The sequence below is a fragment of the Mixophyes fleayi genome, chromosome 6, assembly GCF_038048845.1.
Source record: "Mixophyes fleayi isolate aMixFle1 chromosome 6, aMixFle1.hap1, whole genome shotgun sequence".
NCBI lineage: Eukaryota > Metazoa > Chordata > Amphibia > Anura > Limnodynastidae > Mixophyes > Mixophyes fleayi.
The window spans coordinates 218514944-218537621 of NC_134407.1; the positions used below are offsets into that span (position 1 = coordinate 218514944).

The 22678-nt window shown below is 40.7% G+C and overlaps 2 protein-coding genes across 5 annotated transcripts in view; one reads left to right on the top strand and one right to left on the bottom strand.

Moving 5' to 3' along the window:
• Window positions 1-22678, bottom strand: part of LOC142159947 (uncharacterized) — a 502572-nt gene that overhangs the window by 310772 nt on the left and 169122 nt on the right. The window lies entirely within an intron of this gene.
• Window positions 1-22678, top strand: part of LOC142160632 (uncharacterized) — a 169583-nt gene that overhangs the window by 96295 nt on the left and 50610 nt on the right. The window contains exon 11 of the mRNA XM_075215494.1: window positions 13405-15327. Within this exon, the coding sequence (XP_075071595.1) occupies window positions 13405-15327 (1923 nt within the window). The remainder of the gene's footprint in view (window positions 1-13404; window positions 15328-22678) is intronic.

Here is a 22678-nt window from a genome sequence, read left to right on the forward strand (position 1 = left end):
GATACTGGGGGATTTTTGGAGCAATCCTACCACTTTTTAGATTTACCATCATAGGAGCTACATTTGCCATCAATCCAGTGTCCTGTCCATCTCTGGTCCATAGGGAACCCGGTATTTCCAGCAACATCCCCTTTACTTGAGATGGACTTTGTTCTATAACAGTAGAGTGCAACATTAACCTTTGTGGGGTGTCTAATATATCCTGTACCTCATGTGCAACCTTTTCTGGTATATCTAGGAATACAACATCAGGGGTACAGTATATGACACATCCCATTTTACATAACAAGTCCCTTCCCAGCAAGTTAGTAGGAGCTGCTACAGCCAAGAGAAACGAATGCTTGGTATGTAGAGGCCCGATAGTAACTTCTGTGGGTTTAGTTAAAGGATAATGTAACACTCTTCCTGTTACCCCCATAGCTGGAATAGTTTTACTGGTCACCTGTAGATTGAAAGTAGAGGTTATCACAGATCTGGCCGTCCCTGTATCTACAAGAAAACTTTGTTTCCTATCAGCTATGTCAACTATCATTGTTGGTTAACCTCACTGGTTGTAGACTACAGGTATGACCTGACCCCTAGCGCTGACTATCGCTTTCTCACGCAGTATTTGCTGCTATTACATGCGCGGGCAGGTGTGAGTCCTCTAGTCTATGTGAATTTCTCCTTGGAGGATATCTATGTGACCCTCCATTAGGATTGTATCTTCCCTTTCTACAATCCTTCCTCATATGTCCTTCTTCCTTGCAATTATAACATCTTAATATTCTAGGTTTCCTGTCATGTGGGTTATATGCTGGTGGTCTTGTGTGCACTCCCTCCAACGCTTGTATACTCCCCGTCATCAACCTGTCACTCTTCTCTTCCCTCTTTCTAAAAATATTTTTGTCGTGTTCCACGGCAATCTCTTTAAAATAATCTACCGTGCTGCCCCTCCAACCAGGTGTTGAGGTTTGTACCCTTGTCTTTAGGTTTTCCTCGAAACCATGCATCAGTACAGTTACAGCTACCTCCTTATGATGTGGATTCTCCCTTATATCTGATATCCCAGTAAACTGTGTCATTAATGCATCTAGCAAAATAGTTTGATGCAGTTTTACTATCTTTTTGTTTTATGGTGAAAATCTTACTCCAATTTACTACTATTGGAAAATAGATGGCTAAATGTGAGACAATTGTCTCAATATTCTCTTGATTATCTTCATCTGTCAAGGTGTCGTCTCCCTCCAACAAACAATCTTTAATGAATTTTTGTATGTTAGTATTGGGAGGAAGACATGCCCTCAACACTACCCGCCAATCCTTATTGGTTGGTTTGTGTGCATTTCCTAAGTCTTTAACAAACTTCTGACACTTAGCCAACTCTTTTCTAGGATCTGGGAATTCAGTCATAATGTAACGTAATTCTGATCTAGTCCAAGGACAATGCATTGTAACACTTCTTGCAGGAACTATACCATCCTTATCCGCCTTCCCTTTGGAAATTGCTATTGTGCGGACAGGATAAGTACCCACCGGTTCACTATGTTCAGAATTACCTACAGGAGTTGCAACTTCAGTACTTTGGATGTTTTCCCTCCTAGTGATCACTCCACTACTCTCACCTATCTCAGCCACTGCCTCCTTTCCATACGCTGAACCTCTAGCATATTAATAGCATGGGCAATGGCTGAAATTACAGTGGGTTCATCCTCTTCTTCATAAACACTTATTTTAAACTGACTTAAAACAGGATATAACTTAGCAAATTCCTTTTTTTCATTTTTAATAACAGCTTTACTTACTCCCCCCGCCACATAGGGTGACGGGGGCGCGCTTGTGCTAAGTTCTCCACGCTTCTCAATGGCTACTTCTGTTGTGCGCGCGCTTTTCACCACGCCTACTACCGCTGTGCACTCGCTGCTCTGCCACGTGTTGCCCTCCATTTGCCACAATTTCAAACAATCATTATGTTTATTTCTCACTTTCGTTGACTTAATCAACCACACTTTATCTTTTACATTATAAAGTACCTCTGAATTAAAACTCCCTATTGTTGGGAAAGGCCTAACACAATCCTTGGTCATCTTAACTCACATGTCGCAATACGCCATTGCGTATGCACCATATTTCTTACACATAAGAAACCTTGCTGAACCAATAGGCCCTTCCTTAGGCAGTACATTGGCCATCTCTAGCGTCTGCTTAGCACCCATGTTGAACAATAGGGTCCCAGGAATATCACAATATCCTGCCACAAAATAGGGTCCCAGGAATATCACAATATCCTGCTACAATATAGGGTCCCAGGAATATAATATCCTGCCACTACTTTCAACACTCTGCCACCCGCAATCTACCGCTAGAGATATTTTACCGGCCTGTGGGCGTATTTGTTACAAGCCGTGTCCACTCGCTTCCTCTTGTACTAAACGAGGACCCCTAATACAGAAATATCAATGCAGACTAAAGGGCTATCAGCTCCTCGATTACCCCTGACTCTCCAGCAAATATGTTGAGTTTATTACAACTGGCAGCATCCGGTAAAGTCAATTACCGGCCTTGCCGACAGAATTCCTCCCTGTCGCTCCCAAGTCACAATCACAGCTTTCCTTGTCGTGCGGTCCGATCGCTTAAAGATACTAGTTATCAGTGAACGTTGCGATTACTCTTGGGTGCGCGTCGCGAAAGCTTGCTTTGTTTCCGCCACCAGTATACCTGCCTTGTATACCGTACACCAGTTGGGCACCTGCCTCGTCAGACAGCAACTGACACTCTATTCAAAAATAGATCAAACCTTAGTGTATTTTAAGTCACCAAATCACACGACATACACCTTTTCTGCGCAGAAAATCAAAGTTCTCAACAATAGTAATAATGTTTCAGAGGCTTTAACAAGTGATTATACTATGCATGTATAACAGCTATCAAAATGATTGTTTAAACACGTGGCAGATCTACCGGAAGTTCACATACGCTAAGCAATACAATACATTAAAACGTAATATGACAATAAAAAGATTCAAGTTAGCGCTCCTTCAGATTATGCAAAAACGGACATTCGGTTTCACAACACAGTGTAATAAACAGTTTCTGAATACATTGCGTTCTTACCCGTATATGACGCGTCTCCACCCTTTGTTGGGGAACCGAAATCCATTGGTCTTGCGTATCGTCCGATAGCGTAACTTCCGCCGTGAGCCCCCAAATTGTTATGCACGTTTCGTCGCTATCCAATATCGATTATCGAATCTCGATTTGTGTTTCCAACTCACAAATGTTTATTCTCAAAAAGTAGCAGAATAATTCAAGTGAAATAATAATAAGTACAGCCCTTACTTATCGCAGGCGCTCTGGATCCAGTGAACAGTCATTCAGGTCTGTGGTCAAAGGTGACTGCTCACTAGATGAAGAGCTCCTGCTTATATGCAGTCAGAAATACAGTGAAACAATGCAGATGATGTGGCTTGCTTCTATTGGTCCAGGTTTCAGGAGGGTCCAGGGTGTTGCAGATCATAGGCTAGTTCAAACCAAAATATCCAAAGGTGGGGGTCATCTCCCCTGAGGATGTGCTCTGACTTTCCCGCCAAGAATCCAGTCTCAACTAGTCTATTAGCATTTTATAGTCAGTATTACCTTAAACATTTATTCCCTAACATCGCTAACTAGAGTATGCAATGTGCGATCTCTTCGGCGAAGGGACCGGACAACTGCTGATGAATAGGGGATTAAAATGATACCAGACATGACATCGTTTCTTTAACCTGAACCATATGTTTTACTAACATGCATATAACTTTTAATATTAAACATGAATACTACTATATTTCGACATAAATAACCATGTGTTGTAACTACAATTAATGTGTACTATCTACAAAGGTGTGCGATTATGTGTAAAAGTGTAAAAACTGTTGTTGTCACGTGTTGCGGCTGGGTTACGCTCTTCCACACCGTAGCGTGCTCTACGCATCTTTTCAAACAAAGACAACCAAGTTTGCTCGATATTAATTGAAATGACTTTATCCAATTTGCTGACTTCGACAGTAGATATAATGAGCTGAATCATGTAATATGGAGGTTCTTGTTTTGCAACAAAAGAGATCATCAGGTGCTTGGTGTGATGGAGGAATATAAAACAGAATTAACTGGGCGCTCATTGACTATAGGTCCCTGTTTCATAAATAAATATGGTAATGTCCTGTGTGTAAAATGGCAAATAAATAACAATTTAATCCAATTCAAAATTTACAGACACAAGTTAAAAAACTACCTGCATGTCACTGATATTAAAAACAATCAAAACAACATTAATAAAATCAGCATAATGAATTCCAGTGAGTAAAATCCATAGGCGTTATGCACAATAAAAACAACAGATGTAATACAATAGAATGACGATAGCCTCCAGCCAATATGTCAACGGGGTATTGCTATACCGGATTCCGGAAAAATAGCAGACATAGAGATGATGTAGAGAAAAAAAATGTCCTTATTGAGGTACAAGTCTATGTAGTGTTACTACCTCCGATATGAATCCTTTCGGGTTGGTAAGAAAAGTGAAAATGAAAGTCCAGTCATGTGGCCATAAAGATGGTATGAGGATACTATGAAATAAGATACTTGCTGTTGTTGCCCCTCAGACTGGCGGCGGGGCGGAAATGATCACTGTAGGTTCCGGTGAAGTAGAGCTGTGCAGACGTAGCCCTTGTAAGGAATACCCGTAGTGGATGTCAGAGTGGCATTACGTGAAGTGGGCGTGACCCAACGCGTTTCGTCCTATCTGGACTTTTTCAAGGGATTCCTTACAAGGAAGTCTGCACAGCTCTACTTCACCGGAACCTACAGTGATCATTTCCGCCCCGCCGCGCGGCCAGTCTGAGGGGCAACAACAGCAAGTATCTTATTTCATAGTATCCTCATACCATCTTCATGGCCACATGACTGGACTTTCATTTTCACTTTTCTTACCAACCCGAAAGGATTCATATCGGAGGTAGTAACACTACATAGACTTGTACCTCAATAAGGACATTTTTTTTCTCTACATCATCTCTATGTCTGCTATTTTTCCGGAATCCGGTATAGCAATACCCCGTTGACATATTGGCTGGAAGCTATCGTCATTCTATTGTATTACATCTGTCATTTTTATTGTGCATAACGCCTATGGATTTTACTCACTGGAATTCATTATGCTGATTTTATTAATGTTGTTTTGATTGTTTTTAATATCAGTGACATGCAGGTAGTTTTGTAACTTGTGTCTGTAAATTTTGAATTGGATTAAATTGTTATTTATTTGCCATTTTACACACAGGACATTACCATATTTATTTATTTATTTATCAAACAGGGACCTATAGTCAATGAGCGCCCAGTTAATTTTGTTTTATATTTCTCTTGTTGTTTGAGGGAGGGATACCCTCAACTGGTGCAGCTCTTGCAGTACACCTTAGAGAGCGCGATCCTTCCAAACCACACATGGTGTGATGGAGGAGTTCACTCAGCTTTGACAGTGCTGTCACCTTCAGCAATTACCACCATACTGCATTGAAGAGAAGTACCTAACACTGGGGGCTCCCATATTAATTCCTTCCCTGCAGAGTTGGTGAGCGCAATTCTGAGACCACCAATGGACCTCCCTTATTTACAGCTGCTTAGAATTTTTTATATAGTGCCTACATAGTGCGCAACACATTACAGAGAATATTTAGTAATTCATATGATTCCCTGCTTCAGTGGAGCTTACAGTCTATGTTCTCTTCCACACGGATACACAAACACACACTATAGAGTTAATTTTGTCAGAAGCGAATTAACCTATCAGAATCTCTTTGGAATGTGGGATGAAATTGGAGCACTACGCAAACACGGGGAGAACATTCAAACTCCACATAGCTAATGCTTGTGTTAGAGTCGAACCCATGACCCCAGCGCTGTGAGGCAGCTCTGCAAACCACTGTCACTCCAATTTTACCAGATAGGTGACACTGTGACACCTCATGTCATTACCACAACATGTACAATGGTACAAGGTGAGAGCAAGTGATCAACTACTTACAGACACAGGGAGACACCTTCCTGAGAGAGCCAACCATGATGTATGAGTAATCCATCTTTCCTATTGGAACAGCTGGAGGTTACCTTACAATTCCCCTCTTCACACTTTTATATTAGGATCAATCAGACACTTAATAACAAAGGGTTATTTGTCTACGATTGTTTCACATTTGAATCTCTCTAAATAGAATTCCCTTATTTACTAAGCACGCTTGGACACGGCCATTACTGGCACGTACTATATGGTTATCTATGCAGAGTGGCTCAGGGTTCAAGGTGAGCCCTGGGTCCTCTTAGCCTGAAATGCTACGATCTTCCCAGGAATAGTTTAGAGCAGAGGTGTCCAAGTTCAGTCTTCAAGGGCTACCAACAGGTCATGTTTACAGGATTTCTGTCTGTAGAAACAGGTGGGATATTTACTGACCCAGCCTAATAGATTAACTCACCTGTGCATGATTAAAGAAATCCTGAAATTATGACCTGTTAATAGCCCTTGAGGACTGAACGCAAACACCTCTGGTTTAGAGAGAGCCATGGCTCAGACGTTTCCTGTCATTACAATTATGCCATATGAGGGCAAGTATCTATTGTGCTGTAGGAGATACTGTCCCACCTCATTTCTCAGTGCGGAAATAAAATTGTTTTGCAACAATCCTAAGAAGCTGAATATGCCTTTTACCTTCCACTCATTATTCACTTGAATCATCTCCAAGGCATTTAGGCTAATCTACATTGCTGAATTCAAAGGGTCTTCCTGTAATATTGTTTTCTACTCGTGCTGAAATATCTTAGCCTGGGCTTTCTGGGACACCACTAGGCAAGTGGGAAACCTTATCAAATAGAAGCTTGCTCTCTCCTCACACCCTCTCATTGTGAGTATAGGCAAACAACAGCCATTCATATAAAGGGCCCATCCACAGTACCAGACAGGTTTTGCCTTTATCTTGCTTGATTTATCTTGGGTATTGACCAGAATATTGTATCCTGCACAGAGGATGCCAAACAATGCTGAAAATGTCTGTGTGTGATTTAATTTTTTGTGTTAGTACAAACCTGTGCCATGCTGATAAACCTAATGGATAAAGTATCGACTTAAAGGGCTGTTATGTAATTTAGAGACAACCCAAACATTACATGGGTACTTTGGGCCCCGCCCACCTTAAAGTTGCAGCTTTTGCATATGACCTCCTTTTCTCTATTCCTGTGCCAATCATTTCTATTCACATCCTCATGAAGAATTGTAAAAACTCACATTAAAATGCAAATCTTAAACTTTTTACAATTCTTGTTGTCATGATCTGTCTCTGGCCCATCTTCTCTCTGGATGCTGCTTTGCCTATTCCAGATCGTGCCTGCAAGGGGTTAACTTCTCATCATTGGTCTTGGATCCTGATCACCTGTGTGGCCTTTATAAGGCTGCCTGTTCCAGCAAACTGGGCCAGTTCATCAGTTGTCTCTGCTTCTGGTCTTTCTCTGATACTCCTGTGTTCTGATTGTCCCCTGGTATCCGACTCCTATTTATTCCATCGTCTTGCATCCTTTTTTGTGACCCAGACCCCGGCTTCGTTTGACTTCTTTTTACTCCCTGGTGTTGTTGTGGATCTTCTGACTCTGGCTTTCCTGACCTGTCTGATTCCTCCATGGATCATCCAGTGTCTCTTGCTTCGTAAGTTAAACCTGGTAATTTAGCATTTGCTAATCAGACTTAATAGAAACTATCAGATTGTACTCCTAACTAAAACCATTTCATAATCTTACATCAAGAATTACAGCAAGATAAATGTGAAATGGATCTTGCTAGACTAAACTGATTAGCTCTGATTAACCCCAACATCAAGTAGAGCAATGGCAGGTAGGTAGCAAGTCACAAACTATATACCTGAATACTGAGCCAGTAACAGACAACCCTATATGATCGTCCTGGCTCTAGGGTATATAGCAGATTGCAGCAAATGTATCTACCTTTATAAATATTTTGAATAATCTTGGTATAATATTTATGTAATGCTGAAACAAACTAGAGACAGCACTTTTTAAAGAATATTTTCCACAGTAAAAGTTAAAATCATTAATTTTTGTTTATTTAGGAGACAAACTATAAAATATAATAGAGAAATTATAAGTAGTAGTTTTAAACTATTTCACTTTTGTTATTTTGCTGTTTTTATTATTTATATTTTAATTAGAAATAATAAAGGTTATTTTTATAAATGAGATGGGATTCACAACCATTTGATAAAATGACATAGCTTTGAGACTGACAGTGCACTTCTTTAAACAAATTCTGTTTCTTTACATTTCGTATTTAATTCCATTTGATAGTAGCGCCTCAAGAAATCAGACTGATATTTAATATTTATATTGTTCATCACAAATATGAAGATCAGATATTCTGTTCCTGCTGTTTCTATGGACTTGTGCTAGCTGTTTTACCATCTAGTTTATATTAGTGATGAGCTAATCCAAGCCCACCCGAACAGTGCGGATCCGACGGGATCCGAGCACTGTTCGGGTACTTCCGCCCGGGAAAAAAATCCTAAACGAGGCTATGACATCCAAGTCTCGCGTCGGATCTCGCGAGACTCGAATGTCATAAATTCACCGCTCGCGGCTGCCATCTTCATTGCTGCTGTGAAAACTCGTGAGGGAGGTTGTAGTTAGGGAGCTCTTGTCCTGCTTTTGGTTTCAGTGGTTTCTTTCCTTTGTGAGTCCAGTGGTGCTGCCTGTGTCCTGTGCTCTGTTCTGCTAAGGGCATAGTTATTTCCAAATTATTAAAAAGTTATAAAAAAAAAAAAAATTAATTATAAAAAACTTATACAAAAATAATTAAAAAAAATATATAAAAAAAAAAAAAAAACTTATACAAAAATAATTAAAAAAAATAAAAATAAAAAAATTATAAAAAAAGTTTCTAAAAATTTCTACTGCAATATATGAATAGGTTCACTGTTCCTGCAGTCAAGAAATATTAGTACTGCAATATATAAAAATACGTTATATAGTTTATATAAACTACGTTCACTGTTGCTGCTGTACCAAAAAAATAGGTACTGCTATTTCAAAGTCAAACTACGTTCACTGTTGCTGCTGTACCAAAAAATAGGTACTGCTATTTCAAAGTCAAACTACGTTTATTGTTGCTGCTGTACCAAAAAAATAGGTACTGCTATTTCAAAGTCAAACTACGTTCACTGTTGCTGCTGTACCAAAAAATAGGTACTGCTGTATAACTCCAGTCCAGTGGTACTCTCCTGTGCCGCAGATAATTTGTAAAGGCTTTGCCGAGTGTGTGTGGTTTAGGGGTACGCTCTCTTGTGCTGCATATAATGGAGTACCAAAATTTGGAGGATAAAGTTATGAAAGATCAAGAACCACTTCCTCCTAATGCTGAAGCTGCTGCCACTAGTCATGACATAGACGATGAAATGCCATCAACGTCGTCTGCCAAGGGCGATGCCCAATCTCCTAGTAGAGGGCATGTAAAATCCAAAAAGCCAAAGTTCACTAAAATTAGCAAAAAAAGAAAATTGAAATCATCTGAGGAGAAACGTAAACTTGCCAATATGCCATTTACGACATGGAGTGGCAAGGAACGGCTTAGGCCCTGGCCCGTGTTCATGACTAGTGGTTCAGCTTCACCCAAGGATCTAAGCCCTCCTCCCCCCCTCTAAAAAATTTAAGAGACTTAAGCTGTCATCAACAACACAGCAAACAACTCTGCCTTCTAAAGAGATGGCATCACAAATCCCCAAGGCGAGACCACGGGTGTTGGTGGTTGCGAAGCCTGACCTTCCCATCACTGTATGGGAAGAGGTGGCTCCTTCCACCATTTGCAGCACGCCCTCTGCATATGCTGGAAGGATCACCCACAGTCCAGTAACAGATTTGGCTAATGAAGGTGTCAATGTTGTACATCGGGAGGAGGATATAGATGTAGCTGGCGCTGAGGAGGAACTTGACAGGAGGATGCTGATGTGGTTATCTTAAATGAGGCACCAGGGGGGGAAACAGTTGTTGTCCATGGATGAAAAAGCCCATCGTCATGCCTGGTCAGAAGACCAAAAAAATCCACCTCTTCGGTCTGGAGTTATTTTTATCCCAATCCGGACAACAAATGTATGGCCATATGTACCTTATATAAAGCTCAAATAAGCAGGGGTAAGGATCTTGGCCACCTAGGGACATCCTCCCTTATACGTCACCTGAAGAACCTTCATAATTCAGTGTTTAGTTCAGGACCTGTGGCTAGGACCGTCAGCAGTCCAGGTACACCTAAATCCCTTGGTCCTGTTGTATACACACCACCAACACCCTCCTCGTCAACTTCCTCCACAATCTCCATCAGATATAGTCCTGCAGGCCATGTCACCGACATGACTGAGTCCTCTTCAATCCGGGATACATCCGAGGAATCCTGCAGCGGTACGCCTACTACTGCCGCTGCTGCTGTTGCTGCTGGTAGTCGGTCATCTTCCCAGAGGGGAAGTCGTAAAAACGCTACATCTTTCACAAAACAGTTGACCATCCAACAGTCGTTTGCCATGAGCACGATGTACGACAGTAGTCATCCTATGGCAAAGCGGATAACTGCGACCGTAACAGCTATTTTGGTGTTAGACGTGTGTCCGGTGTCCGCCATCTGTGCAGTGGAATTTAGACGGTTAATGGAGGTATTGTGTCCTCGATACCAAATCCCGTCGAGATTCCACTTCAATAGGCAGTCCAGAAATATTAGTATCAGATATTAAACTACGTTTACTGTTCCTGCAGTGCAGAAATATTAGTATCAGATATTAAACTACGTTCACTGTTCCTGCAGTGCAGAAATATTAGTATCAGATATTAAACTACGTTCACTGTTCCTGCTACATCAAAAAAGCATGAACCTGCCCTGCCATCAACTAAAACAAGAGGTAGTGACGCGCTTGATCTCCACCCTCTATATGCTGCGAGGATGGAGGAGCAGCAAAAGGCCATTCAAGCCTACACAGCCACCTACGATGGGCCACGTGTTTGTGCCGCCCACTTGTGTCGCTTAGCTTAGACATCCAGCTACCTCGGTGCAACCTTTTGGACTAAAAAAAATATTGTGAGGTGTAAGGTGTTCTGAATATACTGGAAATTAGTGGAAATGAATGTTATTGAGGTTAATAATAGTGTAGGAGTGAAAAAAAATAAAAAATATGGATTTTAGCACTTTTTATGTTTTTTTTAAAAAAAAATCAGAACCCAAAATCACAACCAAAACCTTTCATGGGGTGTTTTGGCAAAACAAATCAGAACCCAAAACCTCAAGCTAATCAGAACCCAAAACCCAAAACACCAAAAGTGGCCGGTGCACACCCTTAGTTTATATCAGTGTTTATAAAGACTTTGTTTTCATTTCACTACTGCTCTTCATGGTACTCATACTGGGAACCCAGACACTCGCCCAGCTTCTCTCGTTTCCTATGTGTACTCCCCTTTTTAATTCATTTGGGCCAGGCAGGCAGTGAAATACTTGGGCACGAAGATGTGCCATGACCACTCCCAACTTTATACTGTAAACCACGTACCCATTCTGAGGCAGAACTTCTTATACAGTATCTGCCCACAATTGTTTGGCAGGTGTCGTGATTAAAATGAGAGCTTTTCCACGATGACTTTGCATTTTCCACATAGTTCCATATCTGTTTCCCCATCCCCAGTCTTATTTGCGTTTCATATATGGGTTTACAGACTCTTGTACAAACTTCTATCCAGATGGTTCCATGTTCCTATGGTACTGCACATACTGTATCCCTCTGCCTTATCACACTGCTGGAGATGTGGAAATCTTAGAAATACATTGTTCCATATCTTTTGGGAATGTCCTAAAACACTATTGGTAGACATTTATCCTCTCTTATAAAGATCTTACTGGTGTTGACGTATCTCATAGATCCAGCCTATATTACTGTTTTACAATGAGTTTAAGATTGAAACATATAAAAGATGCCTCCTTATTTACTTATATTTCTGCTAGGTTGCTTCGGTTAATGTACACACAACATCTGACCATCACACCTAAACAATGTATTCAGTCACTGTGTGTCTTCTACAGATGGATCCAGTAACGGTAACACCCCAGAGAGATGTCCCCGTCCTCTTTATTCACAGGATTGTACAGAGAAAAATTACAGTATCCCACAGCAGTGTCAGGTAGATGGAATTTATGGTCTTGCAAATATACCAAAATAACTTTTCACTATATGATCTGTAGAACAGCTGAGTGTCTTATACACTGATATTATTCTGTATAATCTCAGTTAATAAAATCAGACATTATTAAAGTGTTATTTTATTGTTTTTTTTTTACTAGGTTAAAGATCTGACTGATATTAAGGTAGTAAATATAAAGGGAGAAGAAGAGACGTATGTGAGAGGTGATCAGCAGTGTAAGGAGGAGGAAATCCCTACAGATATCAGCACTGGTGAGTAATACACACTTATTACAGAAAAGAGTGACATATTCTCCTTGTTCAGACACTACCACAATCACTTGTAATACTCCCATACAAACAGTATCTGCCCAGTGGGTGGGAGTCAGGAGACATCAACCCCTATTAAATTCCTGTTCTCCTCACATCATATCCGTGTGAGCTACCCGTCAAGGGAGCTGACCAGTCTACTCCTCACACTCACATCAGTACAAGAGATGACACCATAGTGATTCAAACACTGATCAATGTGATGAGATGGCTGGTATTACCCATGATCATCCCTGTGCAGTAGCACATGTGACATTACCCATTATTTTCTTTGTGTAATAGTTCCTGAATGTTTTATTCTCAGTAGGTGTAACACTGCAATACTAAAGCAGGTTATTTCCTGCATACATCTCATCACAACACACACTTCACACAAACTCTACCGTTTTGCACTCACAGAATTATAATCACACACCCATCATAGTAACATAGCGCTCCTCATATCTCTGTGGTTGGATGCTTTGTACTCTTGCTCTTCATCTTCTGACCTGTCTGTTTGATGCTCTACTTTCTGCTGTTACCCGTCTGTGCCCTGCTCCATTCTCCTCCTCACTCCTAATGCTCTCCTCCGTTCTGTGCCATAATCGATCTGTGTTGCCATTTCCTACTGTGCTGCCACCAAGACTCCAATGTTTGTGTATGGCTGTGGCCCTGTGGCTGGGTCTATACAATGTGCTTGGTAATGTGTTATATTTTAAGCCAATTTTTTATCTGTGTAATTGCTGTATGTACATTTAGATTTGTAATGAAGTGTTCTTGTTTGCAAATAGAAATTAAACGAACATCTTGAACTCAATAAATGTCTGAAAATTTGATTCCTGATGTCTATTTCCATACATCTGTTTATTTCCAGCAGATGGACACACAACCAGGAATACCTCAGAGGGATCTCTCATTTTGCCTCCACGTTTTAAAATAGAAGATAACAACATCATACAAGATTTTCCAGAAGGAAGACCCATTACTCCAAATATGCATCCAGTACTTCACAGTCCACATATATCATCTGATCCTTCTAATCATGAGGCATGTTTTCCTAATATCTCAGATATTGCTACAACTAGCACAGCTCATAGAGGTGATACAATATTTCCATGTTCTGAATGTGGAAAATGTTTTACACAGAAATCATTTTTGATTTCACATTGGAGAACTCATAAAGGCAAGAAACCATTTGCATGTTCTGAGTGTGGGATATGTTTTAAAGTTAAATCCATTCTTGTTCAGCATCTGAGAATTCACACAGGTGAAAAACCATTTCCATGTTCTGAGTGTGGGAAACGTTTTACACAGAAATCAATTCTTGTTAAACATCAGAGAATTCACACAGATGAAAAACAATTTTCATGTTCTGAGTGTGGGAAATGTTTTACAGATCAATCCAAACTTATTACACATCAGAAAATTCACACATGTGATAAACCATTTCCATGTTCTGATTGTGGGAAATGTTTTAGAGTTAAATTCAGTCTTGTTACACATCAGAGAATTCACACAGGTGAAAAACCATTTCCATGTTCTGAGTGTGGGAAATGTTTTAGAGTTAAATCCATTCTTGTTCAGCATCGGAGAATTCACACAGGTGAAAAACCATTTCCATGTTCTGAGTGTGGGAAACGTTTTACACAGAAATCAATTCTTGTTAAACATCAGAGAATTCACACAGATGAAAAACAATTTTCATGTTCTGAGTGTGGGAAATGTTTTACACAGAAATCAATTCTTGTTAAACACCAGAGAATTCACACAGATGAAAAACAATTTTCATGTTCTGATTGTGGGAAATGTTTTAGAGTTAAATCCAGTCTTGTTACACATCAAAAAATTCACACAGGTGAGAAACCATTTCCATGTTCTCAGTGTGGGAAATGTTTTAGAGTTAAATCCAGTCTTGTTACACATCAGAGAGTTCACACAGATGAAAAACAATTTTCATGTTCTGAGTGTGGGAAATGTTTTACAGATCAATCCAAACTTATTACACATCAGAAAATTCACACATGTGATAAACCATTTCCATGTTCTGAGTGTGGGAAATGTTTTAGAGTTAAATCCAGTCTTGTTACACATCAGAAAATTCACACAGGTGAGAAACCATTTCCATGTTCTGAGTGTGGGAAATGTTTTAGAGTTAAATCCAGTCTTGTTACACATCAGAGAGTTCACACAGGTGAAAAACCATTTCCTTGTAGTGAGTGTGGGAAATGTTTTACAGTTAAATACAAGCTTGTTATACATCAGAGAATTCACACAGGTGAGAAAAGATTTTCATGTTCTGAGTGTGGGAAATGTTTTACACAGAAATCAATTCTGGTTTCACATCAGAGAAGTCACACAGTTGAGAATCCATTTCCATGTTCTGAGTGTGGGAAACGTTTTACAGATCAATCCAAACTTATTACACATCAGAAAATTCACACATGTGATAAACCATTTCCTTGCAGTGAGTGTGGGAAATGTTTTACACAAAAATCACATCTTGTTACACATCAGAGAATTCACACAAGTGTGAAACCATTTCCATGTCCTGAGTGTGGGAAAGGTTTTACACAGAAATCAATTCTGGTTTCACATTGGAGAACTCATAAAGGTGAGAAACCATTTTCATGTAGTGAGTGTGGGAAAGGTTTTACACAGAAATCACATCTTGTTACACATCAGAGAATTCACACAGGTGAGAAACCATTTCCATGTCCTGAGTGTGGGAGATGTTTTACAAGAAGTATATATCTCATAAAGCATCAGATTATACACACAAGAGAAAAGAAATGTCCATGAGTTGATAAATATGAAACGGGTTGCAGCAACATTGTAAAAGATGTGCATATTATAAATGTAAATAATGCAAATCGGCATAAATACATTTACAAAGTGTATACTAATAAAATAGAATATCCAGTAATTGATTAAGCATTATTCATTTATTGCAATAGAGCGTGCAAGCAGCAAGGATAGTACAACTGAACAGTACGTCACAATGCTGGTTTCTCCCCCCAAAAGAAACTTTGACTGGGGTAGCTATAAGAGACACAACACCTCTGGTCAAGCCTCTTAGTAGTAAGGTGCAAGCTGAAGGCAAAGGCTTGTAAAAGGTAGAATAGTGTTATACTGTCAAACAAAGTAAGTTTTCTTAAAAGCACAAGCACAATCCAAAATAAAACTTTGCTTGTGCTATGGTTTGATAGAACTGAGGGAATTTATAATGACTACAAACCGGAAACTGTCTTCTAATGGGTCAGAGTAGTACAATATATTAATTGAGAGAGTCATAAATTATATTATTGCCACTTCAGGTTTCAGGTACACAGCTCATACAAGGACAATGGTCATTGTTACAAATGATATCATCTCCCTTGACAAGGAATTGGCTCAATTCCTTTGTAGCACCCTGTGACAGATCCCACAAATGAAGAGGATGTTTCTACTCTCTTCTCATCTTCCTACTCTACCTCCTGTCCTCTTGATCCAATTCCCTCACAAATTGGTATGTCCCTGTCTCCTGTGCTCATTCCCCCTCTAACTAAAATCTGTAATTTATCTGTTTCTACTGGTATTTTTCCATCACTATTCAAGCATGCAGTGATTACTCCCATTTTAAAAAGACAGAATTCTGACCCTACCTCTCTCGTAAATTACCGCCCCAGCTCCCATGCCCCTCCAAGCTTCTCGAGAGAATTGCCTACACTCGCCTCACACACTTTCTTACAGCAAACAACCTATTGGATCCTCTTCAGTCAGGGTTTTGCTCTCCACACTCCACAGAGACTGTGCTGACCAAGGTTGTCAATGATTTGATCACAGCAAAAAATAACAACCATTACTCTCTTCTAATTCTCCTGGATCTCTCTGCTGCATTTGACACTGTTGACCACTCTCTCCTCATACAAACGCTACAATCCCTAGGTCTTGAAGGCACTGTCCTATCCTGGTTCTCATCCTACCTATCTAATCGCTCTTTCAGTGTTAATTTCTCTGGATCCACCTCTGCTATTCCCACCCAAAAACAGAAGCTTCCTAACTGACATTTCTATTTCTGTTGATAACATGACTATAAATCCCACCCTTCAAGCTCGTTGCCTAGGTGCTGAGCCGTAACTAGAGATTTCAGTTCCCTTGGCGAGCTAGACCACTGGCGCCCCCCCCTCTCCATTTTGGTAGGAGCAGATGCTGCCTCCCAAAGCGCTCACTGCTGGAAGAGAAGAAGTCCTATTGTGGAGGTGTGGGGGAGAATACGCCTAGCCTTTTACAAGTACTAGACTGGTCTCCAATCCTGTACAACCCTCTCGTACCTGTTCTTGTAGTTTGACCACATTGAGCTGCTTCTGGCATCTTCCGCTCACATGCTACTTGGCCGGATCCTGCTGGGGCCCTGTTTGGGAAAAAAATATTTATTATTTACCACAAGGAAAGGAAAGCAAAGCAACAAGTCAATAGTCCAGGCCTCCTTCCTCTAACCAATCCTGACATCAAAAAAAGGTACCCATGTTTAATATATTTGCATTATTATACACATTTTTTTTAAAAAGGCATATTTCCTGTCTTACCAGCCCCGACATTAAATTTATAGCACTGCCATTTCACAAATAGGTCCTATTCAACACCAACTCTGTCCCACATTTAATTAAAAGCACCCAAAAATCCCAAGTATTAAATAAAATGAATAGCCTCTACCACCACAATCATCGCACAAGTATAAGAATAGCCCCACCAATAAATTAATAACCCTTATTCCCATTAAATTAATAGTCACCACCAATAAATTAATAGCCCTACTCCTGTTAAATAGACCATACCCTCATTAAATGAATAGCCCCACCAATAAATGAATAGCCCCTACCTCTATTAAATTAATACCCCTTACCAATACATTAATATCCCCTAATCCCATTAAATTAATAGCCTGTGAGGATGGACAGAGAGACTGACATGCTGAGGGGGAGACAGGGGGGAAGGTGAGACACACAGGCTGAGGGGGAGATGAAGGGGAAGGGGAGACACAGGCTGAGGGGGGAGAGACACAGGCTGAGGGGGAGACAGAGGGGAAGGGGAGACGCAGGCTGAGGGACAGCTGGAGGGGAAGGAGAGACACAGGCTGAGGGGGGAGACACGAGGGGAAGGGGAGACAGGCTTAAGGGGGGGGGGAGACACAGGCTGAGGGGGAGACTGAGGGGGGGGAGACACAGGCTGAGGGGGGAAGACAGGCTGAGGTAGAGGCAGAGGTAAGAGACGCAGGCTGAGGGGGGAAGAGACACAGGCTGAGGGGGGAAGAGACACAGGCTGAGGGGGGGAGAGACACAGGCTTTGGGGAAAAGACACAGTTTTCCTGTGTGGTGGCAATAGAGGCTGGAGTGCCTCTGCAACATGGTGCTCCCCCGCGCTGCTCAAACCCCGATCTGCAGCGCTGACTCTGCATCAACCCCAGATGTGTACCTGGGGCTGTGACTTGTTTAATAACAGGGTGTCATGGCACCCCGTAGACCTTGCGCCCTGGGCGGCTGCACCGGCCGAACCACCCTCGCTATGGCTCTGCCTAGGTGTAATCCTTGATTCACAACTGTCGTTTATTCCACACATCAACTCTATATCTAAATCATGTTACATACACCTAAAGAACATTTCAAGAATAAGCACATATCTGACACAAGACACCGCAAAACGATAATTCATGCACTCATCATCTCCTGCATCGACTATTGCAATTTCCTCCTTACTGGTCTTCCCAAAGTCAGACTTGAATCCCTACAATCTATTTTGCATGCAGCGGCTAGATTGATTTTCCTTGCAATTCGTTATTCCTCTGCTGAGCCACTCTGTCAGTCTCTACATTGGCTGCCTGTATTTCAACGAATCCAATATACAATTCTTCAACTAACATATAAGGCCATCAACAAAATTACACTGACATACATTTTCTCACTTGTCTCAAAATATCTCCCAACTCGACACCTCCGTTCTGCACAAGATCTACGTCTCTCTTCCACTCTCATCACATCCTCCCATTCTCAGTTACAGGGTTTTTTCCGGGCTGCACCCACTTTCTGGAATTCCCTCCCTCGCACAGTAAGACTTTCCTCTAGTCTTCAAACCTTCAAGCGTTCACTGAAAACCCACCTCTTCAGACAAGGTTATGATATTCCTCAACTACCATCTTAATTTCCCTAGATTACCCTATTACCATCCTCTACACAGCTAAAGCAAGACAACAACCTTCTGACCAACATTGCCACACACACAGCCTACTCAGTACTTTTACCATTGCATTCTAGCTGGTCCATTGTGCATTATGATGTAGCACATGCCCTTGTGTTTCAAACTCCCATTGACCTATAGATTGTAAGCTTGCGAGCAGGGTTCTCTTACCTCTCTGTCTGTATGTATTACCCAGTATTGTCTTATAAGTGTTTGTTCCCAATTGTAAAGCGCTACGGAATTTGCTGGCGCTATATAAATAAATGTCGATGGTGATGAATGTTAATTTTAGGATAAGAACTAGTGAATTAGTGAATTTTACACAGACACAGGCAATGAGAATTGTTTACTAACCAAAAGCATTGTAGAATAGTGAGAGGCAATAGAGGATGTTTGCCATATCAAGCTAATGTTGACTCTGGACAAAAACTCAGTAAATATTAGTACATCTCAAGTATATCAAATGTCTACGTATTGCCTTGGGATTGATTATTTTGGAGTAAATACCGAATCCAATGGGAGAGCACTTCTCATTATCCTCAGACCTCTTTGATGAAGGCCTTGTCATTATTGTGAGTGGATCACTGATAAATAACTTTTGGTATAAATTTATTTAAATGAAAAACCACAGGGCGTTTATTTAAATAATTGCACATGCACTTATTTTTGATATTGTGTATATTTTGAGATTGGAAGTCGTTATTTCTGAGACAAGGGTGGAAAATTTATTTTTTTCTGTTTTAACCTTTCTAAAACAAATACCTTTTCTGATGTATATATCTGATACAATGAGCATAAAGGAGCTCAGTGGTGGCAGCATTGTAAGCCCCTCCTACTGTGGAAAGAGGGCGCATTTGGGATAACGAAAGGGAACGGTGGCAAAGTAAGCCCAGCTGGTTCCCAGCAACAACAGACAGGGTGGCTTAGGCGGTCTATCCTGTCACAATCATCACTATTGTTAATCATGTAATTGCAAGACCTGACACAAAACTGTTGCTAAGTGTCAGGCGCCGTCCCTCTTCCAATCAGGGATGGCTACCTTCTGTTCTCTCGGCCGCGATTGGTTGCTTAGCAACCAGACGCAGCTCTTCTGGCTATGGTGCCGTCCCCAGTGCGCAAGCACGTCCTATTGCTAGGCAACCGGATGCTACAGGAAGCTCCGGTGGCATCACCTGGCACTGCGCCGCTGGCGCTAAGCAGCCGGCTCAGCAGACTATTTAAGGAGGTCAAAGTATTGGTTCTCCCAGCTCCAGCATTATTTCCTATTACTTCCAGTGTAAGACTTCGGCTTATTCTTGTTCTGCTCCTGATTACCCCTGGTTCTGATTGCCTTCCGGTGTTTGAACCTGCTCCCTCTGACAATCTCTTGGATCTATATACAACAAGAGAAAAGAAGAAGAATATGTGTAATGGGGCACTCATGGGGCAAAGAACATATATAAATTATTTGTTTATTAAATCTTTATTACATATCAAGTTAATTAGCGAAATAATAAAACCACAAATTAAATAATTTCTGAACCAATAAATCATGTACTGTTAAAACTAGCAAATGAATGCTAGGCTAAACCGCTGTTAGACTTTGTGGATATATCAGAATCCTACTAGTTAAATTGAGTATATCTAATATATATTAAAAACCTCTCAAATGCCAGTCATTTGTATCTGTAACTAAGTATTTATGTCTCCCCTTTTGATAAATAGCTATCTCGTCAAGCTGACTGATATAGACTATAATGAGTCAAGGAAGCTAATATAGCACTCTAAAAAGTGATCTCCATTTATAAGTAGGTATCACAACCATCCGTACTTAATATCAATGTCATGTATATTGTATTTTAAGGATCAGACTTTCCCTAGTAGGAGTATTATGTTATTTATAATTGGTTCAGTATTAATGCACTGCTTCCTCACGGATTAGAGCCCAAACTTAATAGCATAAGTCTAATATACAGATATCATAATTAAATACCCACTGTCAGGATGAGAGCATAAATCTGATATGCTGAAATAGAATATTGAATGTCAGGGCCCAAAATAAACTTTGCATGGATACATAAATTAACCTGATCTTCAACTCAGATAAATGTGTGACCAAATGAGCCCAGTAGGAGGTAATTGAGTTAGGCAAACCCTTTGTGAAGAAACCAGCTAAAGATACGCAGATCACAGACATCCCTTGTATTTGATCATGTATTTCCCTAGCTAATTGACTTCCTTTCAATAGGTAGTGTAAACACAAACTAACCCCTGGGTGTAAATTGGAGAGCCATATGCCTAGGTGCGAATCTTGGAGACTCTTGTATAAAAATCTGCATGGTCTTTATGCAGGTATATAGAAATATGAACTTGAAAGGAAATGCCTTCATTTTTCAGATTTTGGAAAATCCCTCTGCCATTCCGTACTGAGGGACAAAAACCACACCAGGTTTTTAAAACATAGATACCAACTACACAGGGAACAGCCATAGTCACATATCTTTGGAATAGGTATCTCACATTGTCATAATTCCATTATGTTTTGTATTTAAAGGTGCGGTAGATTATGACCGGTTTATTGAGGGGGGTGTTATTTCTCTGAGATATATCTGTGAAGAATTACAAACAGGTCAAGACTCTGGGAATATTTGTGAGCAAAGTATAGTGACACCCAGGGGACATCCCTACCCCCTATGAGCATTAAACACTACCCCTGTGAAGACCATCCCATTTCAGTTGGCTTAAAAACCTGTGTGTGGAAAGGAAAAATTGTCAGACTTTTGGGGAAATCAAGTTACATTGATAAGCTGTCCATCTTCCTAGCCAATTCCTCTTGGCCAGAATGCAATTCATGTAAGTGCAAATCTGAATGTAATCCTTTTTATTTTAAACTGTTTTTGCTTGTTATGCCAATATATTGTTTATTCATTATTTTTCTTTATATCTGAATGCCCTGTATTTTCGTATATTAAATCTAAAATTTAATAAGTTGCGTCCTTGATACTCTAACGGATTCATTAGCTGTTTAAAGAGATTGCTCGTCCAGGTTAACCAGTGCCAGTGTGTGATTTGTTGATACATTTGATTAACAAGCTGGGTGTGCTTGTATTTACATTTGTGTAACAGTCTGGAGGTGTGAAGAGTTAACCCTGTGTGTGCTGGTTTGGGTCTTGTTAGTTTGTGGATAGTTAGCCTGTGTGCCAGTGTGGGACAGTATATTGGGGTCCTATTGCCTGTACCCAATAGGTGGTGGCAGAACCTGAAGTGTCTGGGGGTGTGAAAGCGCTGTGTGGGGGCCATTCCATAGGTCTACAACCTGTGTGATAGGTGAGAGAGACTGCAGGCTGAAATTGTGTGTGACCTCATACAGCAAACACCCCAAAGTCACAGCAACTGGGAGCGTCTTTGTGACACCCACTATCAAAATAATGGGCTTTATAAGGGTATTGTTGTAACGCTAAAGCTAACAAAATAGAGCCTAGAGTGAAGGGTCTAAAATCGGGAGATGCTAAGGTCTGAACCAAAAGAGTCTCTTGGATCTGCCTGTGTACTGTGCTGACCGAACCATATTAACTAGACTTGCCTACAACCATTCTTCTGAGTTCCCCTGGTGCATCTTAGCTGTCTGAATGTTACCGAACTGGCCTGTCTGACCGCCCTCTACACTCCGTTGCCTCCATTTGAGGACTGTGACCTGCGAATCTTCCACAGCGAATTCCATATCTCCTTGGGGGGACTCTGGTGAAGACTGGAGGTGCGTTAGTTACACACCTCTCTCTAGAGCAGCTCTAATACCTGCAGGTAACTTCCAGTGCTTTCATTTTGTGACACTAAGGTTACACAGTATCCTCCAGAGACAGCTGTGAAATAGTTGAAACCTTCCTCTGTTGTACTAATTTTTTCTAATAGGCCTGCAGCTCCTTACCCCTATACCTGAACTGTCATCATACATTTGGGTT